Source organism: Canis lupus, chromosome 10, assembly GCF_003254725.2.
Source record: "Canis lupus dingo isolate Sandy chromosome 10, ASM325472v2, whole genome shotgun sequence".
Taxonomy (NCBI): Eukaryota; Metazoa; Chordata; class Mammalia; order Carnivora; family Canidae; genus Canis; species Canis lupus.
The window spans coordinates 21,421,325-21,447,749 of NC_064252.1; the positions used below are offsets into that span (position 1 = coordinate 21,421,325).

The window sequence follows — 26,425 nt, forward strand, 5'->3', positions numbered from 1 at the left end:
TTGAAGTTAACATTTTATTGATGACCAGAGTAACATAAAAGATTTTTCATGCTTCAAAAAGAAAGTCTTAAGTGGATCTCTGGCTTCTCTCTCGAACACAACACATCCTGACCAACTTTGTGTTTCCTGTTCTTAACTTTATACCTGGGAGAGCTCCAGCGCCATCAATGGGGAGTGTCATGAGATTTGGCAAGAAACATCACGTCAAAAATACCAGCCCCTGCAAGGAGAGCAAGCAGGGTCCGAGAGCACTGCCCCCAGTCCAGCGCTTTCGGCCCCGGCTGACCCTGACGGCTCACACTGCCACAGGCCCTCTACAAGCTCTGCCGGCCTCGCTGCATGCGAACCCCAAGTGGGCCACAGGAAGAGACTTTTAAGAGACAAGAACAGAAAGGTTGGCCCTTACCCCATGGAATAAAAACTCGGAAAGCTTGAAATTTGTAACTAAAATTTGCAAACTTGGTCTTGTGCTCCACATGTAGCTTGGCAGCTGTGAGCCAGCGTGCGGACTCGCCCAGCACCGAGCTGCCCTCTGGGGCCCCTCCACCGCCATCAGGCCTGCTGTGCTCTGGGGCAGCTCTGGAGCCGAAGTCACTAAAATTAGGTAATTCCAAAGAAGTCCATGAGCTGCTCTTCCTTTTTCAAAACATATTCTCAGCAGCAGATGCTGTGCCTCAAAGGAGCACCTGCACACACTTTACTATTTAACAATGCAACAAAAACTTTTAAGTTTTTTTCTACAGTAACAGAGGTTTCCACATAAAAATTAGAAAATTTTAAGCGTCTAGTTTTTTTTTTCCTCTTTGGCAACTACTGTTGCTTAGACAGTCCTCACCCTCCCCTTTTCATTGACAAAGGGAGTGTGTCGAGCAGGAGCCAGGAGGCCCAGGATCTCCCTCCCCGCTGCTAGTGGTCCCTGAGGTAGGTGTCCGCCGGGCCTCACGGGAACCCTGACGTTCGTGCTTCCCCTCCCAAACAGTCAAACCACACAGTGGAACTTGCACCCAGCCTCCGAGGCCACACAGCCACATGGCTCTTCCAGGGTGTGGGATGGTTTCAAAGTGAGAGATCCCATGTGGAATTCTTGAACATTCCTCAGCGTTCAGGTTATGGCACTGTGGTTACAGAAGGCTGGTTTTCACATTGCAGGTTTTATTGGTCCTAAACATTTCAAGACCCTCCAGCATCATCTGTTTCAACAAAATGAAAGGAATACAGAAATGTTAAACTCAGCTTAAAGGACTATTTGCAAGAGGATCTCCATTTCAGACACTGTCGAGTTTATTTTCCATGCTACACACTTTCAAAGTGACTCCATAATGTTAACAGTAGCCCTTGTTGAGAAATGGCTTTGTGACTTGTACACAACAGCAGGGAATCTGCACCCATAGATGTGGGTGCCCTTTTCCTTCTGAGAGGACTGGGAGTAGGTGGCTGTCACCAGACAGGGACAATTTCAACCTTCAGATGATAGCCCGATGGAGAGCAGAGGAGTGTCCACAGCGGGATGACAGCCGGCCCACAGGGACAGCCAGAGCGTGGAACACAAACCCGGAGAGCTTTCTCTAGGGAGACACGACTGCCCAGAGCAGGGGTGCTGGCATCCAGGGGATCCCTGGGGGCCCCACTGGCTCAACTGCCGCTCTCCCCCAAAGCCCCAGCCAGTGAGCCCTCTGCCCCACGTGGGCCGCCCCAGATGGGCCACACCACCCGGAGGCGGCCCTGGAGGGGGAGCCGCACGAAGAGCAGCACCACTACGGGCGGAGCATCTCCAGGTCTGCCTTCCTGATTATCACAAGTGACCAAGGAGCCCAGACAGGACAAAAACAAGAGGCAGGAAAGAGCCTAGTGGAAAAAACCACCTGTCCTGGAAGAAATGAGTCAAAGTGCTCATTTCATTTCTTTCACTTTTATTTGGTTACAGATGTCTCTACTGGCTGAATTCAGTCTAAATATTTGCCGAAAGACTTCAAAGAATTGTATTCCAAATGCTGAAGTGGCATTCTCCCCCTACAGGTCTGTGTGCTGAGGACCTGCTGCAGCGGTGGCTTAGTGTCCTTCAGGAAGGCTCACAGACACACCTCCAGCCACCACAGCCTCTGTCTCCTGCCACCAGTCCTGCTCGGGCACAACACTGCGCAGCCGCTTTTAAAAACTGCTTTTGTTATTTGCTTCATTAGGGATCTTTCTATCAATAACAGACTATTTCAACAGCACATGTTCCTTGTGATGTAGAAGGAAAATGCAGCATCGCAGCACTCCTCATACATACCCACTGAGGATTAATTTAAATGTTGAGTAACAGGTACCTGACACTCGATATGCTTTGTAGTCTGAGAATCTCAATGGGTTCTTAGAGAAGTGTTTAAGAGCATTTTGCTTAAGTTTTCTTAGTTAAAGTAGTAAAAAATTAATACTGTTATCTGAAAATCCTCAATCCCAATGTTTTTGGGACTGGAATAGAGTCAGATAACCTGGGAATCTCTAGAGATTTGAAAACATATCACTGTCATGGGAGAGAAAAAAAAAGATTCTATGAAAGAGAATAAATCAGAAAACAAGAGCTCCCAGAAATTAACATTAAAACTCTCAAAAATTTAACCAGAGGCTAGAACATAATTTTGAGAACCGCCCAGAAAGTTTTTGAAAAAATAAAGACTGAAAAACGACAGGAAGACAAGAGAATAAACCAGAAATCAATCAACCGTAAATCAATCCATGAGGTCCAACCAGGACCATGAAATCAAGGAACAAGGAACAGAGTCGAAAGAAAGTATCAAGGAAACCAGAGTTATCCCAGGACTGGAAATGCAGGGAAAGAATTCAGCAGGGACATAGAAAAGATTTCTACCTAAACACACCTTCATGAAATTTCTGAACATGAGGAAAAAGCTTCCAGAAAGGAAAGCAACAGGTTACCCACAGGTCATGAAGACCTGGGTTGGCAACAAACCCTCTTCAACAGAAAACCCGACCCGACCTGTAAGACAGTGGAGTCCCTAGGAAAAGGAAGCAGCAGAAGCCCACGCACCAGCCATGCGTGGAGGGTAAGGACCATGAGGGGCCCAGACGCCTGGGCCTCAGGGAGCTGCCCCCCCCGCCCCCCGCGGAGTGGGACAGCCCGAGGGGTCATGGCAGGTTGGCCGGGGACAGGAGGGGAGACCCAGGCAGCAGCCTAGGAGGCCAGGGGTGGGGTGGGGGGGCAGCTGCGCACGACACTGCACACAGCCCCAGGCGGAGCAGCAGCAGGCCAGGGTCTCAGGAAGGGGATAGGCAGTATGACGGACAGAACGAGACATTAGAAACACCACAAAACGTGATTTTTTTGAACAAGGCAAAAAGAAATCTAGAAACTCCTCAAAAACTAAAAAGCAACAGCAGTAACTCCAATATGCAACAAGCGAAAAAACGCATTTTCCCTTGATACTGAGAACATCCTGCAATTGGCACCAATCCCATTAACGCTGCACACAAGACAGAGAACCAAGAAAAAAATGATTTGCCTTCTTTTAACAAAAGTGCTTTTGTTTTCCAACTTTGAGACCCAACCTATGGGCCGACCAGAGGGCTCGCGTGGGCTTGGGCCATGACCACACCCAGCGTAGCCCGCAGAGGAGACACGGCACGGGGGTGAGGCGGCTGCGGGGGCTTGACAGGCAGGGCCCAGTGCGGATGCGGGAGTCCCACTCATGACGTGGGCAGCAGAGAGGAGGTGCTCTGGATCCCCGCAGAGGGGACCCCCACATAGAAGGACCCCCGGGAGGATGGGCAGGCCGTGAGCAGCACCAGAGCCCCTGTCCCGGAGGCCATAGACTGGACCCACTTACATAATCCGTTTAGTAAATCTGAGTCGGTAACGGGGAATAAGAAACAGGATTTGAAGTGGTTTTTCTGGAGACGGAGGGGACCTAAGTCAGGACAGTGGTCAACCCCAGGTGCCAGGGGTGGGGGACAGGCTCCCAACAACACTGCTTGGTGAACTGGACACAATCCGGTGGCAGATGCGCTCTGTGAAATTTGAGGGCTGACCCAAGACTGTGCACCTTGTGTGTGTGTACTTGTTGCATCACACGCCTCCCCAGACACCCAGACGGGCTTCAGGCTGATGCCGGGCGCCACCCCCGTCACCCCCGCCAGGCCCTCCCGACCAAGCACAGGTGAGGAGAGCACCGCGCCCGCGGCCGCGGCCAACCCACAGCAGGCCCCACCACAGGGAAAGCACCATACCAGTGTCAGACTGCCTGGGCCGTTTTGAGACTTCCATTCCGTTCTCTTCCAGCTTCCTCTTGGCGCAGTCCTGACAAGCATTCCCTGAAAGGTGAAAACCTTTACTTACCAGCTGATCTCTTCTAGAATCCACCCTTCAAGGACCAGTTTATAAATCTGACTGCACTGAAGCACTGGCCAACAAGCCCTGCCAGGTGCCACAGATGATGCTTTGTCCAAAAGAGAAGGATGGACCCAGGAGTCACATCTAAGTGACAAAGTGACTCTAATAAAGGTGTCCTTCTGCAGGGAAAGGAGGCAGAAATGGAACGCAGAGCACGACGCTTTCAGGGGTCTCTACGCTGAAGCCCATCCAAACGCGCAGGGCGCCCGCACCAGACCCGCCAAGGGCGCGGGGCCGGTGCACAGAGGCCCCTCTCCCCCACCGCCTGACCGAAGCGCACAGCCTGCCACCAAGTCCGCTGGGAAGACGCTGGCCGCTCCCGAACTCGGTCCTATCTTGCAAATTTGTCAACAGCCAGAGTTGAGCCTAGCCGCAAGGACCTTCTCCTTTCCAGCAAGCAACGCACAGAAAAACTTGATGTGAAAAGGTCAGAACTTTTGCAATAAACATCTCAGAAGGGGCTGGGACAACGCTACTATGCCTTAGACCCCATGGTAAAATAGGACTCTCATTCCAATTGCCCTGCATCTCTTGCTTGCGGGACAGTATCGTCAGGTGCCAACAAGTGACCCCAGTTTACGCTGCCCCTGCCGGAGGGACGCGAGTTTAATCTCTCTACTGTCACAGGGACCGTAGAGGCACGGTCGGCCAACATCTCTGGCGGGGCTGTCTGAATACAGGCTAGGTATTTACTGCGAGAAACTTTCATGATTCTACGGTGGCAGGAAGATAATGGAACGTGTAGGCAAAAAACAGGCTGGTAAAAATCAAGATCTGCTTTACCCAACAGTGTGGTGCTGTCCACTCGGTCAGCATCTGGAGAAGAAAGGAAAACAGTCAGCAGAACCCAGACTTCACGTGCTCGTCCTCCTCGGGCCAGTGGCGGGGACGGCGGACAGGCCTACTCAGGCGGCGCCACAGCAACTGGGAACCTCAATACCAGCTCTGGGGAGCCGGGGGACCACGGCCAGCAGGCGGCCCTCCTCTCCTCCACCCAGTGTCACTGTGAGGACCGAGGGAGGGGTGGCATGGGCTGGCCTGGCCCACAGGGAGAAAGGGTCCGGGACCCACCATCACTATCATGACCATCATTGCTGGGACACCACCCTCTCCGGTCAAGAGAGGTACTTCAAAAACCTACATACAGGGACCTCTTGGTGGCTCAGCTGTTCAGCACCTGCCTTCGGCTCAGGGCGTGATCCTGGAGACCCAGGATCGAGTCCCGCATCGGGCTCCCCGCATGGAGCCTGCTTCTCCCTCTGCCTGTGTCTCTCTCATGAATAAATAAATAAAATCTTAAAAAACAAAACAAAAACCTAAGTACAACATCCTTGAAGGACCCGTTCACCAATTATAAGTCCAAAAGATCTTTTGGCCCCAACGGCTTGTCAAATCCTCTCAGCTGCCTGGGCTCAGGAATGGGGCCTCTGCCGGGTTAGGAAGGCACCCAGAGGCACCCCCCAAGGCCCGAGCTCATGTGGGTGTCTGTGAGACCCTGGTCCTCCGGGGAGCCATGCGTGCAGAGGCAGGAGAGGCTGTGGTTCACACAGGGTAACCTCTGGTCCTCTCCAGAGCTCGGCCTGTGGTCCACTTTGGGACACACTGGATTCCAGTCCCAGCTCCAAACTCTCTGGGAGCTAGCTAGACAAGTGATTCATCTCTTTGAGTTGGTCCTGCATCTGTCAAATCATCTAGTTTCTGGCCATGGATATTGTCACTGAAAATGAAGGTCAAGAACATAAAACGCAGAGTTTTACGAGTGAGCATCTGTCCCTGCTTCTCCTCCGCCGAGGAAATGGGCTAACGCCCTAACTCTACTTTCCTTCACGGACATGCAACTTAAACTGGTTCACCTGCTAATCACTCGCAATTCTCACTAGGACTAGCGGGGAGAGACAGAGCTGCTGGACCACGTGTGCCTCCGGTCACCTGTGACCCTGGCCCCCAATTCCCCTGCCCAGGGGGTGGGGAGCGGGGCTACGTTCTCGCTGTAGTTAAATCCAGCCAGTCCAGACCTTTCCAAGTTTGCCATCATCCATGTTTTAGGACCCCAAACTCAAAGCCATTAACCACTTTATGTCGGGATGACCAATTTAAGACCGGCTCCATTATCGAGGTCATTCCTGACAGGTCCCCAGCAGCTGGGCCAAGGAGACTTATGTGTTGCACGCACCGCAACGGGATAAAGATGGTATTTGCAAAAAAGTGTAAAAGTCTTCGTGAGATCATTCTGTGCCTCTGCAGTTTTAACTTGTAAAATGCAGTGAGGAGACAGGGTAACTGAGGCTCTGCGCTTCCCAGGGTTTTGGCGTCTCCACTGTGGAGCTGGCGGGGTGTGCCGTCTCCTAGCTAAGGATACCGGAAGTGTGGCAAACACTGACTGCCATCGAACAGCTTTAAACGCTCAAGTCCTGTGCGGAGATCACCATCACACTGACAACCTTGACCTTCGATTTCACACACGCATCTTTTTAAAGGTAACTGGAGGGCTGGGGAGCTTAGTGGTATGAAAACTCCATCCCCATTGTATTTTCTGTGGTGTAAATTGTATCACAAAAAAAAAAGGAAAAACTGAAAAGAACTCCATTAATGTCGTGCCTGGAAAAAACAAGAAAGAAATCCCCTACCTGGACTGCGCTGCCTGCAGATCTGAGTGGCAAGGTCCTGCACATAGCCAGGAAAGTAGTCAAAACAGTCCCCGTAGGACACGACTTTAATCCCATGCAAAAGCATGTCCGCTTGATGCTTAAAGAAATGGTCTTCATTCTCCTTGAGTACAAGCATGTAGTGCTCCAGCTCCACCTTGTTCGGCACCGAGTACAGGAAGAGAGCCTGGAAGATCTGGTCCCGGAGGGTCTCCCCGCAGCCCACAAACAGGAAGGACTTGGTGCGGTACAGGTTCTGGAGGACTTCCTGTGGAAAAGCCAACGAAGAGCCACAGATGCTCACCTGAAAAGTGGTGCGACCCTAGGCCCGAGTGCCAGCTGCATGTCTACGCCTTCAGAACGCTGCTCAGCAATGGGCCCCTCCCACCAGCTACACCAGGGACAGAGCAAGAGGCAGCACACACTCTGCAAGTCAACCCAGCGCAGCACTCAGCAAACAGAGGCCCAAGCTGAGTGGATGTCCCTGCTCAGCACTTGTGGGAGCCCCTTCCTCTCCAAGCCAGGGTAATGGGTACAGTCCCCATTAATGTCCAGTGTCATTGTGCCTCAAAGTAAGGAAAGCCTAATGCCCACCCACCCACCCACCCACCCAGCCATCCTGTGGTGCAGCCTAGCAACTCAAATCTTCGGGGATTATGTACAATTTTAAATTCTTAAAACATGAAATAAAGACATTCCATTTGTTTCTGTTCAGAACTGTGCAAATCCAACACTCGGGAATTAATGTGTCTGCGTGGATCACAGATGGGAACCAGGGACCGCTGTCAGGAGAACAGGGGTTTTGGGAATGAAGGCAAAAGAGCTGAGGAAGGAGGGGACCCATGACAGTGATCCAAGGGAACAGGCAAAAGGGGCCGGCAAAGATTCAGGGGGTCACTCAGGCACACAGCAGAGTCAGCACTTCAGACATCTGACACCCTAGTGAGAGGGCCAGGGTCCACCCAGCCATTCTCACAGCCTCCCACGAGCGTCCCTGACCCCCGGAGGGGCACCAGTCCAGTCACCCATCAGGCCACACGTGTGCTGTGGGCCACAAGCCGGGTCAGCCCAAGGACAGGAGTGCCTGACCCCAAGATCAGCAGGGACTCAGTGATGGTACAGTGGTTTCTAAATGCACTAATAAAAAACTTCATAGAAAGCTGAAAAGCAGCTTTTCCACACTTCATTTTGTCCAGGATATCAAAACAGCTTCACAGAGAATGAAGTTGTAAAATGAGGTTTCAAAAGCGAGAGAGAAAGACTGCCAAGTGGAGAAAGGAAAGGAGGTGCCTGAAAGAACACACACGAGGGTAGTGGGGGGGTGGGGGTGGCCCGAGAGTCCGCACAGATGGTGCAGGGTCCACGGGCCACGCTGGAGGCTCACGGGCACCGCGGAGCACTCAGGACTCACTGCGTGAGCACTGGGCATCCGTGCGAGGCGCCAGCCCCTGGAGATCCAGCTGAGAACAGGGCCAGCTGTGTGCCCCACAGGGCGGGCATGCCTGGAGGCCGGGAGCTACCTGCACTGCCACCAAGTCCCAGGGGACACCACTAAAGCCTAAGGAAGGGGAGCCGTACCATGACTTCTGGGTCTTGTGTAACATCTTTATATCCCGATGGATCCAGGACCATCCCACAGGGATCCGTGTACAAGCCATGAATATGAAGAACTCCATACTTGATGTGCCCTCTTGCCCACTGAAGGACCTGTCAGAAATCAAGCCAAGACAAAGGGGAAAAGTGGGTATTATTCAAAACAGAAGAGGAAAATACCTAAATTGGATTTGTGGTTTTTTCAAACCTCTTTGGAAAGAATGACAGAGATACTTCACGTCCTAGTGCTACATACAAAGCCTAAGAGTGATCAGCTGTTGGCGCTGGTGACTCCTGTCACATCAAAGAGGACTGCAGGGAGCAGCCCAGGTGGCGCAGCGGTTTAGCGCTGCCTTCAGCCCAGGGTGTGATCCTGGAGACCCAGGATCGAGTCCCACGTCGGGCTCCCTGCATGGAGCCAGCTTCTCCCTCTGCCTGTGTCTCTGCCTCTCTCTGTCTCTCATGAGTAAATAAATAAATAAAATCTTAAAAAAAAAAAAAAAAAAAGAGGCACATCACACACATCAAATTTTATCCTCATGCCAGGGGCACCTTCATAGCCGCAGGTGGTCCCCACGGTGCCAGAAAACTGGACAAACCCCAACGGCTCTACTGGTGCAACCCAGATAGATGAGCCAGTGGGCACTTCAGCCTCAAGCCCTCAGCAATTTCCAGAGATGCTCTTTACAACAGCAAACAAGCCTCACAAAAAGGACTAGTGTCACTAACAGCTCAGCAGAGGGTGGGACCCGTGACTGCACCAGCACAGTCCTAGCGGGCTGTCCCTTGGACACACGTGGCCGCCCACCAGACTTGTGCCAAGCTCTGTAGGAAAGCAGCTCCGGGGTCTGAACTGGCTGCAGCTGCACACTCACTCTGGGCCTCAAGGGGGCATAATCTCTAGGCCTTAGGTTCCTGCGTGGAGGGCAGGCCTGGCCGAGACCACCCTCAGGGTGCAGACACATGGGGTGGGGGCAGTATCAGTAATGACATAAAATCTTTAAGCAAATATGCAACAGATATAAACATGTCACAAAAGCAATAGTCAATAACACGAAACCATGATCCACCTTAGCAAGGCAAAACCAAAATGTTAAATTTTCACCTATTTTCACCTCAGCGGGGGAAATGTGTTTTGTTTTCTGGTAACATGGTGTGTTCACAAGACGTGGGAGGTGGATACCCTCCCACATAGCTGGTGGGAGGATGAACTCGCTATCTTTCTGGACAGCCAGCTGGTGATTCCTATCATCTAAAATACTCCTGCCCTCTGACCCCACAACTCTTCTAGGAATCTACCCTAAAGAACAGACATGGAAACATAAGGATTTTTACTGCAGCATTACTTACAATTGTGGAAATATGCTAACGATAATAGAGAAAGATTAACGGTTATGTTTCAATGATTAAACTGCTATTTAAAAGCACGCTTTGAAACACAGCTTAAGGACAGCAAAATACTCAAAGTATAATATTAAGGGAAAAAACCAAGATAAAAACGTTCCATATGGCATACTCCCAGTTTGTTAACGAAGGGACAGGACCACCCGAACCACAGCACCAGGACCGGGGGCGACCTTGCTCGTGACTCTTACGGCCCCTACTTCCCACGAGGACTGTGATGAATCCACACAAGAAGCCCTTGAGGACGTGCAGGACAGAACACACAACAAAACCAGAGCAGGCAGCGAGACGGGAAGGGCATCACCCCGTGGGAAGCCTGGGCCGCCTCTGAAGCAGCGCAGATCCCCAGCCAGCTTGCACCGCCTCCTCCGTGGCTGCCTCCTGCCCTGGAACCCGCGGGCCGCACCTTCGTCTTGTCCTTCAGGTCCAGAGACTCCATGGGCTTGCTCTGCTGCTGCCCGAAGATCTCCAGCAGGTTGTCATAGTTGGTGGTCAGCACCATGGTGCCCCTCTCCATCAGGCTGAGGATGGACTGCAGCACCAGCGGGTTCTGGATGTGCTGCTCCAGGTTGTCGAAAATCTCCATCAGGCAGTCCTGGAAGAAGTTGGGCTTGGTGTCGCCTGTACGCTAGGAAGAGGTGGAACAGGAGTTACAAACATTGTCTCTCATCAACCCCTGAGCAGCTAAGCAGCGATACTCTGGGCGCCAGCGTTAAAAGAAGGAAACCCCTGACTCGTACGAGTTTACTGAAACCCTAGAGGGAGACAGATCCTGCACAAATACGTAAGTGATTCGTCAACAGTGGCAAATGTTATGGGAAAGTAAGAAGAGAAAGGGGGCCAGGTGCTGCTGGGGGCAGAGGGACAACAGGTGGAAGGGAGGGCCTCTGCGAAGGGGCGTTTGAGCAGAGCTGAGGAAATGAGGGGCCTCTGGAGAGCGTATCCCAGGCAGAGGAAGGAGCAGGTGCAAAGGCACTGAGGTAGCAACAGCACGGGTAGATCCAAGGGTGTGCAAGGGGCCCCTGTCGCAGGGCAAGAGCATGGCTAAGGTCAGCAGGTGAGGTGACCCAGAACCAGATCACGTGAGGCTCTGATGACCACAGAGCATAGGAAAGACTTCAGATTCCCCCCAAGAGTGCTGCAGGGGTACTGGTTTGTCTTTCTTGCTGGTAGAGGAAACAGTGTGTCTTAATGGCATCTGCAGTTAGGTGCAAGGCAGTGGGGTTGACAAGCAAGTGTGGAGGGATTCGATGGCTGGAGAGCAAGAGCCAGCCCCTGGATGGAGCAGCCGCGGTCTCAGAGGTCACTTGTGGCCTGCACGAGAGCTGCTTCAGTGGAGCGGTGGGGCCAAGCCTGGCTGGGGTGGGCTCAGGAGGAGACGTAAGCAACTGGCAGCAGCAAATACACAGAGTGCTTCTGAACAGCTCTGCCGTGAAGGGGAGCAGAGGCCTGGGGCGGTGGCTAGTACCTGGGGGGCAGGAGGTGTCGTGCACGCCAGTAAAACCGAACCTCCCCCAGGCATTCCATGAGCACCAGCTGCGGGGTCAGCAGGGCCAGGACTTTGCATCACCACCAAATCCCTCAGCCTGCCCTCGGGACCGTCCATCAGAAGTCACCCCCCCCACACACACACACACCGTACCATCTGGCTCTGTGGATGTCACAGGCCACAAGACCCTCCTGTGAGCACTCGTGGCTCCCAGCCAGCACTTTTCTGACAGTTGTTATCTCCCCAATCCCGGAAACCCTTCCTCTGTTCCCAGTGGGTCCATCGTCAGTAAACCCCCACATCATCCTCCTTCTGCCACTGAAAGCTGGCCCTCGCCGTCCCTGAGGCCCTCACACTCGCTGGGCCTGGGGAGATGGGGAAATGGCTTGCCGTCAGGTCACAGTGTCTGCTGGTTTCTTCATTCACTGAGATGACCCGTTTTGCATCACGGCCTTTCCTCCACTGGCCTTATCCCATCTCTGCCAACCAGCCTACTATCACATCCCAAACCTGACACTATTAGGAGCAGGACCCTTCCCTTCCAGAACTTCTGGCTCAAGCTCCCACTGTCTGACCCTGCAGCCCCGACTCCCAGGGCAGCACACCACCAGCTTGGTTACCAGGTACCCCGAGTCTCCCCCACTGCCGACCTAACTCCTCCCACTCAGCAGCTTACACTCCCGATTTTTAGAATTTTTATCACCGCAACTACCTTCTTGAATAAGCTTCCAACCTTGCTGACCCCTTCCTGTGCTTTGCTGGATTTCCTGGCAACTTGGATACGACCCCCCCTCCCCCCACCGCATTCCCACACCCGTTCTCAGCTGCTCAGCATGGTGGGGGGGACACAGTCGTTCCGATTGGCCTCACTTTAAGTCCTTATGAAGTTTTACAAAATACACACGTGAAGAGTAGTCAAGTCTCCACGAAGGTGGGCCCTCTAAGTGGGTTAAATGAGCGTCCGCCTCGCTGGTCTCTCTCCACATGAACAACCTCACCTGATGGTGCCCCTGGCGCTGCCCAGCACTCCTACACCTCTCTGTCCACAGACGCAGCCCCCTCCTCCTAGGACAGGGCTCAGCAACCCTGTCCATAAAGGACCAGAGAGCCACTGTTTTAGAACGTGGGCCTCACAGTCTCTGCCACAACTACTCAACTGCCCCACGCACGATATGCAAATGATCCGTGTGGCTGTGGACCAGTAACTTCATTTACAAAACGGGCAGCGGGCCAGGTTTGGCCGGGACTGCAACTTGCCAGCCCTGGCCCAGATCCAAGTGGCCCAGTATTAATAGAACACCCCCCTGTGGGATAGCTGCCCCGCTGAAAACCCTTCCCAGGCTCTGGAAAGCCGGGCAGGGCAATGTGTAACCTGGCAGTGGGAGATGTGGCTCCCTGTCAGGACCTTGAGGGGAGGAGGCAGGAGTTCACCTCATCTCCCCCCAGCTGGATGGTGAAGATGGCAGAGCAGCAGGACAGGGCCTGGGCCCCCAACACTGGCACACCACCTGCTCTACCGGGCTGCCGGCCCAGATTTTTATGTGAGAAATAAAAACGTGATCATCTGTAAGCCAAGCTGGGGTGTCTACAGCAGCTAAACGCTTCCAGTCTCCCCAGGGACCCCAAAGACACCTTTTCATGCTTTCTGTGCAACACCTCCAATGCTTTCCCCCACCCCAACCCTCAGAGGATGGCTGTGCTTTAATAGATACTCGAGTAGCAAGAAGAAACCTGCCACGAGCCTCTACCACATTATGTAGCTTCCAGCGTCTACACCAGTCCACACGGCTGACCCGGCCAAGCAGCGACTGACGGCAGACCCCACGCCTGCACCAGCACCTGATTCGAGGGCATCCCTCGGCAATGGCCCCCTGTTCCACCCTTCCTCTCTACTAGACCACTTCCACCTGCCGACGAAGCCGCTCTACCTTTTCCTATCTTCAAAAGTTGTCAGGAACCACTTGTCATCTGAAGATACACGGCTGGCCCACTTAAACCAAAATACACCTCAAGGATACCCCTCCGCGGAGTACGAAATCCTAAGGCTTGTCCCTAGTGCGGCATGACGACATCCCAGAGCCCGTCCCAGATGCCCCACGTGGATTCGGGCCCGAGCTAGCACACACTCCTTGAGGAGCCCCACCGTGCACCTGGCATCACCACTGCTGCGAGAGGAAGCTTCTGGCCCAGCAGCCTCACTCTGCCAAGAACTAAACATGACATAGGCTTAAAGAAGTGTTCACTTTAGGGTCCCAGGTCGGGAGCACGTGGTCCCAACCCGGCCACGGGTTCAGAGAACCACGCTACCCCAGGGAAACCCGAAGTGCCTGTCTGAAAAAGACTTACAGGTGACATCTTCCGGATCAGATCATGGGCGACCACCAGCAGGTCCCGGTCCTTCGTCACTTTCCTGCGGAACTCCGCGACGTCCCCCGGGTGAAGCACCTCCAACTGCTCAGCAGCCTCGATGACCGCCTCGATGCAGCTCCTCCACGAGCAGAGGGCTGGGATTCCCGGCGCCACCGCGGCGCTGACGCCCGTCCCAATGACCAGCAGCAGTTCCTGCGGCTGCTTCCGGATGAGGCTTTTCAGAAACTTTCTACTTAAAACAACAGAAAGAACAGAAGTCAATGTGGAAAGTACTGCACCCACGGAGGAAAATGGTGTCTAGGAATATCTACGAATTGTGAGGTCAGATGGACCACAGGCCCTCTGTCCCCACTCACACCACCGGAAGACAGAGCCTGCACATTATTCTTTTTTGTGTATTTATTTTACACGTCCTATCCTCATTCCTGGGACCCAGGGACAGTTGTGTCTTATTCATCTTGAGTCCCCCATGGTGTGAAGCACACATTTAAGTGATATATATGTGAACAAAAAGCTAGCAGTTTTAATTCCTTTGAAGCTGCCAAGAGCCTGTAAATACTAACCACGATGACAAAAATGATCCCTGCTTGCAGTGCCAGGTAAGAAACTTCCCGGCCAGAGCTGGTTTTCTGCCTCTTAGGCACCCCAGCCCCTCCCAAGCTAACACTTCCTCATCTAGCATCACTTTGAACAAGCACGACTCGTGCTTCACTGGGGGTCAAAGAGTGCTCTCCAGTGAAGCATGGCACCCCAGTCCCCGAGGTGACCCTGGGATCACTCGTTGCTTGGTTTGGAGACCAGGTGACAGTCGTTTCCTTATGCAAAGAGGAAACTGCCTTCTGGAACGTTTCTTACATCGCAGTGAAGGCTGGCCGCACAGCCCCTTGACGTTCCCTCCTGACACAAGGTTCCACTTCCACATTTGCTTCTGTAGGTGGCAGGTTAAATATAAATGACACCTCAGGAGACATGTGACAGAGGCTATCTACATGCATGAAGATGTGGCTGACTTTATTTACCTTGACTTTTGTTCACTTCTGTTTGTTGTCTTTTCCACTGGATCCATCTGTAAATCCTAAAGAGAAACGTTAGAAGTGATTTCCGTTTCCCAGATAGAAGTTCTTTTATTAGTACACAGAAGAGAGTTCAAGCTGGAATTAAAATCAAAGGTCCTGGATCCTTATTTAAATTAGAATGTCTAAAAAATGTCATAGACAAAACACATACTTCCCTAATGTTTCCTAAACCACGGTTCCCACCACCCAGGCCAGGCAAAGCCTCCTATTCAGATTCCCCGTAGCTCTACGCCAGACAGAAAAGGAACGAAAGTTCACGCACACCCACCTAGACGGTGCAGTGGGCTCAGGGGTGGGTGTCCCCTTGCCGCCCCCTTTATGACTCTGCTTCCAGTTGACATGGACACAAATGACTTATCACAGAAGGAAGAAGGGCAAGTGGCCCAACAGAGCAGAGCCAGGAAGCGGTTTCTTAGGGGGGAGGCACAGGCATGCTCTGCAGGGGGCAGCGCCCTAGTGCAAGGGAGCCCAGCCCCCTCAGCAAGTCTTCCCAGGCCCCAGCCCCCTCGGCCGTGCTGAAAGCCAGTCCAAAAAAATTATCTAAATAAAAGGTCAATTCTTAGCTTTACATAAAACAAGAATCTTAAACCAGCTAGGTCTCTATTGCCGAACTACCTCCATGTTCTACAAATTTTGCAGAATCACTTTACCCCAATTCCAGAATATTTACTGTAAACAAGGAAACAGAAAAATAAAGTTTAAAAAGCCCATAAACCACTACCTCAGCATGAACTGCTGCGAACAGGTGTATATTGCCTTCTAGATGTTTTACATTTTCCTCTCATTGGAGTCCAAAGGCCATAGCCTACTGTTTTCCATGCATTATAATCAAAGCATCTTCCTGACAACCATCTTTGTGCGCAAAGATTTTTTATCTATTTTGGAATTATTTAGGAGAGATTTTTTGAGAAGTGGAATTGCTGAGTTAAGGAATATAAACACTGTAAAATACTTGAGCACATAGTGGCAAACTACCTCTCAGAAAAGCGGTCAGCAGAATATGTGAGTGCCTGCTTCGCCAGATCCTAACCAGCCCTGACGGAAATCTGCCTTTTTACATGTGTAGTCTTGTCTTTTTTAATCTCAATTAGAACCAGGTCACCAAAAATAATTTCCCAGGGTAAGTAAACAAGCTTAATCTCCCTGTAAGGATCATTAGATTTTAGAGCTAAATGGGATCCTCAGAGTATCCCCTGACAATGCACACACAATGTAGGCGCCTGGATGCCTCCTCCCACCCCACCCCGCCCTACCCTACCCCGCCACCTCGCCCCACCCCACCCCACCCCACCCCGGGGAAAGGGTTCAGAGATTCCTTCAAACTCCCAATGGTGTCTGTGACCTTTCCCCAAATGTTAAGAAATCGTAGTACACAGGCAAGAAAAATGCTGCTCACAGATGCCTGTCATCTGTCCAGGGAGAGGCTGGCAAAGTCAGGGCTGGTTCTCCGCCTTCACTCCATCCTCCTTCCACTACAAAGTTACTGTCAGGGGATCCCTGGGTGGCTCAGCAGTTTAGTGCCTGCCTTCAGCCCAGGGCGTGATCCTGGGGTCCCGGGATTGAGTCCCACATCAGGCTCCCTGTATGGAGCCTGCTTCTCTCCTTCTGCCTGTGTCTCTGCCTCTCTCTCTCTCTGTATGTGTCTATCATGAATAAATAAATAAAATCTTTAAAAAAAAAAAAGTTACTATCAGAGCCATCAAAGTCAAATCTTTTTTTTAACCTACTAGATATTTTCTAAGGAAAGTAACATACTGGGGCTTTCCACTCTATTTGGACACCCTGGATCCCAGCCCTGAGATTTCAATGGCTGACCTAACTGTTCACCAATCCTGTTTTAACATCTATAAAATATGAAATGTGGCTAACTGACCAAGTTTTGAAAGCTTGAGAATCTTTCATATGAAAGGAGCTCTGGAAGCTCAATTTGCTAAGTCAAACAGCTCAGGCTCTGACCTGCCAATGAGGCAGCTTTCTTAACCTCCCACTTCAGGATGTAACTTGAGACTCATTCCTACTCAATCCTATTGGACAAGTTAGTAGGAGATGCTTATCAGTTGATTAATCCAATGGCCTCCTGCCCCTGCCTCCCAAAATAACGCACATCCCTTTGACATAGTTACTCCTGGGAAGAAGCCTCTTATCTTAGCCTCCTCTACATAACATCTTAAGAGTAATCTTTAAGCAGTCACTGGTCAACCAAAGACTTAAGAAATGCCCCAATCTCTTTCCATGGTAAAGACCTTTACAAATCTACCTGTAGTTCTTTCAATTCTTGTGCAACTGCTTGTACCCGCACAAACTGGAAACCCAAACACTGCATTTACACATCTGCAAAACAGTATGGACAATTCAATCTTCGGTGGACAAGATTTAACTCTCAAATTACGTGATTTCAAAGTTTTCCAAAGGAATTCATCCCTGTAAATACTGAACACTTACACACAACAGATCCCAGCTCGCCCTCCAAAGCAGTCTGCTGCTGGTCCAGATGCTCAAACCTCCTTCTCTGTCTGAGCCTGATCAAAGTCAGGAGCTGGCCCCTCAGCGCCTCAACCGAATCCCAGGCTCCAGCTTCAACAGGCAGATAGATGTGCCTCTAGACTTCCACACCGCTGTGCATCTTTAAGAAGCAAAGTAGCCAACAGGGAAGTCCCCAATTATATGAAGACTCCACACAAGCACTGTGATGAGCTGCACAGCTGCCCATATTTAGACATCGACGGCTCATTCTAACGCTGCAGGCTGGAGATACGACCTCACTTCCTGTTCTTTCGGCAGAGTACTCATCAGAGCCAAATCTCACCAGAATCTGGAGAGTACCCCCAAATCTCCTTCTTCTCACACCAAGGGCCAAGTAGGAGATTTCCAAAGCAACTAGTGCCAGATCCTAGAAGTTCCGGCAGGATGGCAAGCCCCAGCTGGTCTGCTCCCATGCTCAACACCACTCTTCTAAACCAATCGGATTCCAGACAGCAGCAACAAAACCTTCCGAGACCTTTGAGAAGCTGCATCTTTTGGTTTCCTTGGTGACCATGCCGTCACCACAGTTTGTAGGCCCAAAGCCAAGTCATCATAGCAACCTATTTTTTTTTTTTTTTCAAGGACCTATCAGCATTTCCTAAAAGCAAACTCTGGCCCAACACAGATCTTTAGAAGCAGTTCCTGTCCTTTTCATCTAAAGCCAGGAATAAGTCTTCACAGGATGTCTTCTGCTTAAAATCTGAGATCATGAGTATTTTATGAACTAGCTTCAGAGTAGCCAGAGACTGCCAGCATCCAGCACAAAATAAATGTTCACCACATTGGGTCCAATGCAAGAGAATCAACTATGAACATGGCCCTTGTTATTTACAACTAGCAAGACAAAGTCCCCTCCCAACTCCCTAACCCCACTGTGCCAGATGGTTCATGACCTTCCCCTGCCATCATCCTTCCTGACCATGCCTACGTAGAGGCCCCACACTTCTAACTCTGGACCTCATTGTGTTACTTCTCCAGCCAAGGGGAGATGGGAGGGCAGGCAAGCAAGCATTTCATAAGAGCTTTGACTCTGGAGCCAGCCCTCTTGGAACTCAGGCCTGCAATGTACAGTCTAGCCTCCTGGGAGGCTGAGGCACACCATCCAACTATCCAGCACCCGTCCACCCAACACATCAAAGGCTACCTGGAGCTATTTGGTGCCGGCCAAGCAGCCAGATCACGAGAGATTGCAGTGAGGCCAGCTGAAGACCTGCTGGAGCAGGCTCGGACGCCGATCCGCAGAACCGACCTTTGTTGGAATTACCTCACTGTTCTCCAATGCTAGGAAGGGCGCAGGGATGGAAAAGGCAAAAGGGTCAAGAGAAGGAAAAAAGAATGGATCAAGGAGTGTTCCAATCATAGTTTTGAGGGGGAGGGATAAAATGTCAAGAATAGTCTTTATGAAATTAGCATAACAAAAAACTTATTGAAACAAATTATTTTCTATTATAAACTACACTTTCCCTTTACAAGCACAAACCACAAATGAGAATCTGTGGGGTCCTCAAAAGTATCCTTAGGAAAACCTCTTCACTTCTCTCTATAAATGAATGATATGCATTTGGCGCAGCATAAGAGCAGAGAGATGAGAGCTCTCAGTGAAGAGGGATGTACACTCAAAATATATTCCTCTCACACAGCAGGGGAAGAGAAGATGCAAGTATCTGTCAAGGTTTCCTAAAGCTGGCTTCTCCCCTCACCTGTAGCCGACCCACAGTCATGGAATGAGGTGGTCCCTGGACATGTGGAAATACATGACTGGCAGCAGGGCAAGGCCTGGGTATTAGGTACTAGCCACAGTCAGGCCCTGCCGCTGTTACAAAGTAACCCAGGCTGAGAAATCATGTATAAATGTGCTGCTCGCAAAGACAGAGACTCGGAAATGGAGTTGACCCTTGAACAATGGGGAGGAGGGACAGGTTAGAGGCACCCTGCATGCTTGAAAAGCTGCGTCTAACTTTTGACTCCCCAAAACTATAATAATAGAAAGAGCCACAAAGTTTACAGAGAGATGAACCGTTCACGAGGAGATTAGTGCACACGGCATTTCAGGCAGATACGGGCAGTTCTTGAACTCGCCACAAGAGCAACAGGAAGCAGCCACCTAATAAGGACAGTACAGTATCACTGCAGTGCATTCGATGCAGTTACAATTAATACTGCATCTCTATTTACATTCTCTTGACCAAGAATGAAGTCATAAGTCTGTAAGTTTTGATGAATTTTGACTTCTCTTATAATAGATTTGTGTATCCTTTATGGTGGTAAATGACAAAATAGACTAGTATCTACAACTATTTTATGCATTCATGACATATGTCTCTGAATTTTTTTAGTTCAAAGCTTTGCGGCTTGTCTGGTTTTTTTTTCAAACTGTCACAAATCTCAAAAGGAATTTCCAATGTATTTACTGAAAACAAACTGCGTGTAAGTGGACCCACACAGTTCAAACCTGTGTTGTTCAAGGGTCAACTGTATTAGTATTAAGCGTAATCTACAGCATCAGTGTGGTTCCTAAGGACTGGAAAATCCTAAGAGGAGGCCAAAACCTAGCCATTGTACTCTGGCTACACCAAGGCAAGCCTGGAAGCCATAAAGCAAGCGCTTCCCAGTGCGTCTCCACCTATGGGCACACTACAGCAACTACCAAAGCTCTTGACGCAAACACTGGTATTTAATACTGTCCTCTCCTTTTACTCTGATGTCATTCCCACAAACTGCCTTTTTCACAGCAACCTGGCTCCGCATGCAGACGTGGGGGTGGTGGACGCAAAAGCAGAAATCACTGGGTAACAAAAGTTTTCAAGTACATCTGACGGCCATACTTCTAACCACAAATGAATCATCTGGGAGTGATAAATGTTCTTCTGGTGAGTTTGATTAGCATGACTAAGTTCGCCTGACGTGGAAACAAGGTGTGAATGGACAGCAAGCTTCCAGAACTACAAGAGGCTTAGCCCTGAGAACACAGCAACCCCAATATGGGGGCAGCCCTGGAGCCGCTACAGAGAAAACACAAGATCTGGACTTAAGAAAATGCCACCACTTCAGGAGCAGGGGCCATCTCTCTGTGAACCTGTGTTTCCAAACGTGTCAGCTGGGAATTCCACCTCCCATACCACTCGCTGTTGCACAAACTTCAGTTGAGGCAACGACCAAAAAGGTTCTTGATCGGCTGTAAAGCGTTGATCACCATAAACCACCGCGGCAGCAGCTGGCTGCCCTCAGCATCAGGGGGCTCCCAGCTCAAGGCTCTGGTTTCCAAGGCAGGCAAGCACAACCACTCACTTAGCCACAGTTCTGGTCAAACTTCCTCCCAGCCATTACTAACAAGGGGTCTTTACGATGAATGGTTTTTCTTCATTTTACAGAAAACACAGAACCTTGATTTGAACACCTGACACTAAACCAATCTTTTTTTAAATGTGGTCAAAATAAATTACAACAGAAAAAAATGCGCCCTGTTAGCAGTTATAATGCATTCATTTGTTTGCATTTTTAACAGTTATAATGCCTCTAGCGTTGCCTGGGCATATACCCCAAAGGAAGACAAGAAAACCCACCACTCATAAAAAACGTGAACGTCACAGTTTGGTTCAAATGGCAACATTCGTTAGTGACATTTTCTCTACCCTTACTAGATTCAGGGGAAAGTACTTCACGTGCATCATCTCACTTCATCCCATCAGTAACCCGGCGAAGTGCTCACTACTATGGCCCCTCATCAGGCGAGGCCAACGGTAAACCTTTCCCAGAGATCGGTCACCATGGTGAATACAGTCCTGTGCATTTTCTCCTGACTTGAGCCCAGCTCAGGATGGCAAACATACCTGATGTTTTATCGTGAACCCTGGCAACCTCTGAAGTGTTTGCTGTTTTAGTTTGTCCATCAGATGAGACGCGTCAAATTAACTCAAATAGACACGTTACTTAATGATAAGCCAATAACAGTAAGATACACCACCACAAAGGCCAAAGGCAGGCTGAACCACCGGCGTTGAGCCATCCTAAGAAAAATAAGAGATGTTCTAGAAAGTAAACCTCTAATGAGATGTGACACTACAGAATTCTAGAGCTGGGGGGATCCAAAAGGTTATGGGATGCCAGATGCCCTAATTTTAGAGAAGTGAAAATGAAGACTCTGGGAGGTAGTGACTTAGTTCCTCTCCCCTCTCCCCAGCCCCCCCGCCGAGGACTAAGGGGCAAGCTAGAAAATTGCTCCTGCCTCATGGCCCCTGACCTTGCATCCTGGAGCATTACCTGCTCCCCCATGGGAGCAAAGCTTCATCTCAAGTACTCACTGCATCTAAGGCACCTTTTGTACCACCAGCTCCTCACAAGTAACAAGCCACGGTGTCTAGCTGACCTGCAGTTTCACCTGCTTTCTTAGCTCACTTTCCAGAAATGCTAAGAGCAACGGCCGCCGTGATGCTCTAAGAGGCAGCAGGAAGAAGCTGCAGGCAAAAGCAGCAGCTCCCAACAGTTTTCTGTTTGGTCTAGGCTGGCTCACCACCCCACAGTTCACACAGACTTCGGCCTGGACAGACCAGACCCGGAGCACTGGGCAGAAACCAGGGCCGCCTCAAAAGGACTTCTGTCTCCAGGCAAGGAGAGGTTCCAGGCTCCTGGCAGGGAGGAAACAGGGTCTGTGGAAAGAGCCCAGCCCGAGGAGTTCCACACCCCACGCTGGTTGTACTACTTAACATGGGGATAGGTTACTTACTCTGGGTCTCTATTTCCTTTATCTGTAAAAAAGGAATCCTATGTCATGTCTCCTAGGGTTGCTGGAAACATTAAAGGTAACACTTAAAAGAACACAGACTAGAACAGTATGCTTCCCACTACACCCTGCATGTGACTGGCTGCCCTTCCTGGATTTAATTAGTTAAAATTAAATAAATCTACAAATCCAGTTCTTCAGTCCCACCAGCCTTATTTTAAGCGCCTGATAGGTGCACGGGGCTAGTGCCTTGCAGAGCACGGATGCAGAACATTTTCACCACCACGTGAAATTCCAGGCCACCGCCTGTGTCCTCCTGAGAGCCACCCTGCCTCCAGTCCCACACAGTCTCCAGAGCACAGGAGCCATCCGAATTTGCCTCTCCTTCACGGACTTTGCATCTCCTCAGGGCTCCTAAGTCCAAAGTCCAAACTCCAAACCCTGTATCCTATTCCATCTCCAAGAACCTGCTTCTTCACACTGCCTCCTCTCCCACCCCATGCCATGTGTGCATCTCCTGTGTGGGTGCTGGGCTCCCACCCCGATGCAGTGACCCTGAAGCCCCAGAGACCACCCACCTTTTGGGGAAAAGGACAAAACCTCTCCTACTGGGACTACTAAGTTCCAAAGTCCATTTCCAGGCAGGAAAGTGTAGGCTCAGACAGGAAAGAGCTGAACGGCAGTCTCTGGGGTCTAGCCTTGAGAGGCCCAGCCAAGGTCTCCACTGCCCCCACCCTGGTCCGGGACCCCTCGATCTCTCACCTCACTTCCTCCCGCTGCAACAGCCAGTGATTGCTATAAACACAAAAACCATTCCACTCCCCTAAACCCCTCAGCGGGCCCCGACTCCGTGCCTGCATCCTGAACCCCCCTGCCCACCCTCTTCTTTACCACTCTGCATCCCAAACCCTGCACTCTGCCAAACTTCCCGATTTCCCCATTCTGGTCTCCCTGGAATCTCCCTCAGTCTTCCCCACTGACCAACTCCTGCCTTCCTTCAGCCCTGAGCCCGGTCACTGTCTCCTCGGACGATAGGAGCAGCCGCAATTCAAGAAAGGAGCAAGGGCATGAGTCTCAGGGAACAAAGCTGGATTCACCCCACTTACGAGTCCCACCCTGACGACCTTTCTGTTAAGGCAGCAGTACATCTGCAGCCGTCCCTCGGGATGGCTCTCGGCTCCAGCCACCCCTGCTTCCAAAATCCGCTGTGCTTGGTGGCAACACCGCTCTGCGTTTTCACACACCGTCCCCTTCCCAGGACTGGGGCAAACTTCTCAACCTCAACCTTCAAGATCAGCGCACCTGTTAGCGGTGGGCCTCCCTCCCCTCTTGAGAGAGCTCTCCCCAACACCACTTCCTGAGAATCAGGCTCCCACCCCAGCTGGGCTCAAGGCCTACAGGGTGATCATCACTCCGAGGAACCACCTGCTTGCTTCACGGTCCTCCCCCAGGTGACCCTGCCCACATGCGGCCCTGAAAGCAAGGACTGCGGCATCTCTGGCTCCGGTGCCAATTCCTGGAAACTACTGAGCATTCAAAAAAAATTTATATATATATATATATATATATTAATTCCACAAATGAAAAAATTAAGCCAAGGAGACAACCTCGGAGCCCGATCTGCTCCAACTCCCCACCTGCCTGGCTGCCCTCCCTCCGCGACGTCAGATGGCTTCTCTAGACTCTTCTGCGGGGCCACAGGAGTCTCGGCAACAGCATTAAAAGTTCATCACTGTGGCTGCTCCGGCCTCAAAGCAGCAGTGAACACAAATGGAAACGTGGGCGCCGAGGTCACAGGCCCGGCGGGGCTGCAAGGGGTCGTCAGCTGACCCAGCAGCCGCCCCGACTGCACCGTGGCATGGGGGGGGCACCGGACGCGGAGCAGGTGACAGGTGACAGAGGAGGTGGGGGCCCGGGGCGCGGGAGGGCGCCGAGGGCCTGCGCGCCGGGCGGTGACCCGGGCGGGCTCAGGGGGCCCCGGGCGGCCTCGGGGGCCCTCGGGGGGTCCCGGCGTCCGGAGGGAATCCTGAGGCTCTGCGGCCCCGGGGGCCTGGGAGCGGCGGGGGTCGGGGAGGCCAGGGGCTGCCAAGGGCCTCGGGGCGGGGGGCCCGTAACGGCGAGGAGGGGTCTCGGGGACCGCGGGGGCTCTGGGCCCGCCCCCCGCCCCCCTCCCCCCGGGCCCCTCACCTGCGGGCGCCTCACCTGCGGGCCCGGCTCCCGCCGCCGCCTCCCGCTCAGCGGTGCTCCGCGCTCCGGGGCTCCGGGCGGCCGCGCGCTCCCCGGCTGGGCGGGGCCGGCGGCGGCGAGGGCTGCGCGCGCAGCCCGGGGGGCGGGGCGGGGGCGGGGCCCCGGGGCGGGAGCCGCCGCCTCCCGGTGAGGAGCCGCCGCGCCGCCGCCGAGCCGTCCCCGCCCGCCGCCGCCGCCGCGCCGAGGTCCCGCCCGAGCCCAACGGCCCCGCGGACGCACAAGCCCCGCCCCGTGGCCCCGCCCCCGGCTCTCCGGCGCAGACGCGGTGGGGGACGCGCGGAGCGCTCGCGCCTTCGAACCCGCGGGTCTGCGCGTCCTCGCTGCTCGCGTCGGGAAAATGGGCGCAGGCGCACTCTGCGGGGACCCGGGGAGCGACTCCGTGCGCCCGGAAGCGCCCGACGCTGGGGGGCCTGTGCGTGTGCGCGCGCCCCCCGCGGTCCCGCCTCCCCGCCGCGCCCGGACCCCGGGGCCCCCCTCCGCGCCCCGACCCCGGAACCCCCCTCCGCGCCCGGACCCCGGGGCCCCACCTCCGCGCCAGGACCCCGAAACCCCCCTCCACACCCGGACCCCGGAACCCCTCTCCGCGCCCTGACCCGGGGCCCCACCTCCGCGCCAGGACCCGGGGGCCCCCCTCCACACCCGGACCCTGAAACCCCCCTCTGCACCCTAACCCCCGGGGCCCCCCTCCGCGCCCTGACCTCTGGGGCCCCCCTCCGCGTCCTGACCCCTGGGCCCCGCTCCACACCCGGACCCCGGAACCCCTCTCCGCGCCCTGACCCCGGGGCCCCCCTCCACACCCGGACCCCGAAACCCCCCTCCGCGCCCGGACCCCCGGACCCACCTCCGCGCCATTACCCCGGGGCCCCCCTCCGCACCCTGACCCCCGGGGCCCCCCTCCGCTCCCTGACCCGGGGCCCCACCTACGCGCCAGTACCCCGGGGCCCCCCTCCACACCCGGACCCCGGAACCCCTCTCCGCGCCCTGACCCGGGGCCCCACCTCCGCGCCAGGACCCGGGGGCCCCCCTCCACACCCGGACCCTGAAACCCCCCTCTGCACCCTAACCCCCGGGGCCCCCCTCCGCGCCCTGACCTCTGGGGCCCCCCTCCGCGTCCTGACCCCTGGGCCCCGCTCCACACCCGGACCCCGGAACCCCTCTCCGCGCCCTGACCCCGGGGCCCCCCTCCACACCCGGACCCCGAAACCCCTCTCCGCGCCCGGACCCCGGGACCCACCTCCGCGCCATTACCCCGGGGCCCCCCTCCGCACCCTGACCCCCGGGGCCCCCCTCCGCTCCCTGACCCGGGGCCCCACCTACGCGCCAGTACCCCGGGGCCCCCCTCCACACCCGGACCCCGGAACCCACCTCCGCGCCCTGACCCGGGGCCCCACCTCCGCGCCAGGACCCCGAAACCCCCCTCCACACCCGGACCCCGAAACCCCCCTCCGCGCCCTGACCCCCGGGGCCCCACCTCCACACCCGGACCCCGGAACCCCTCTCCGCGCCCTGACCCGGGGCCCCACCTCCGCGCCAGGACCCCGGGGCCCCCCTCCGCGCCCTGACCTCCGGAACCCCGCTCCGCGCCCGGGCCCCACCTCCGCGCCCAGACCCCCCTCCGCGCCAGGACCCCGGAACCCCCCTCCGCACCCTGACCCCCGGAACACCCGCCGCACCCTGATCCCAGGAACGCCCCCTCCGCGCCCGGACCCGGGGACCCCCCTCCGCACCCTGGCCCCCGGGGAATCCCTCCGCCGGTCCCCGGGACGACCCCCCCGCCCCCCGTCCGCGCCCCCGATTCGCGCTGCGGCCCAGGGAGTCCTGCCCAGCGCTGTGCTGCCTGAGAGCCCTTCGCACCCCCTGGAGCAGCGCGCCTGCTGTCCTCTCCCTCTCTCCCTCCCGTACCTCCATGGGGTCCCCGGGTCCCCGAAGCTCCGCGGAGCCCGGCGGCCGTTGCCCAGGTGCCCGTGA

General features: G+C 53.7%; 2 protein-coding genes across 11 annotated transcripts; one reads left to right on the plus strand and one right to left on the minus strand.

Moving 5' to 3' along the window:
- FAM118A (family with sequence similarity 118 member A) lies at window positions 1–24,513 on the minus strand. Of its 10 annotated transcripts, none has more exons than XM_025456585.3 (10): window positions 24,413–24,490; window positions 18,635–18,771; window positions 14,911–14,966; window positions 13,868–14,123; window positions 10,439–10,660; window positions 8,614–8,742; window positions 7,018–7,303; window positions 5,174–5,206; window positions 4,228–4,311; window positions 1–1,190 (listed from the first exon to the last, which is right to left on the minus strand). In XM_025456585.3, exons 3-10 carry the CDS (start codon window positions 14,955–14,957, stop codon window positions 1,171–1,173), a joined length of 1,077 nt encoding a protein of 358 aa, XP_025312370.1. In that variant the 5' UTR covers window positions 14,958–14,966; window positions 18,635–18,771; window positions 24,413–24,490; the 3' UTR covers window positions 1–1,170. The 10 variants fall into 10 exon arrangements, with proteins under 10 accessions (XP_025312370.1, XP_035551909.1, XP_025312366.1 ...); XM_035696016.2 differs by lacking the exon at window positions 24,413–24,490 and adding an exon at window positions 23,848–24,027; XM_025456581.3 differs by lacking the exon at window positions 24,413–24,490 and adding an exon at window positions 21,321–21,446.
- On the plus strand, window positions 24,069–26,425 carry LOC118350136 (basic proline-rich protein-like). Its single transcript, XM_049115063.1, has 2 exons — window positions 24,069–24,583; window positions 24,718–26,425. Exons 1-2 carry the CDS (start codon window positions 24,069–24,071, stop codon window positions 26,423–26,425), a joined length of 2,223 nt encoding a protein of 740 aa, XP_048971020.1.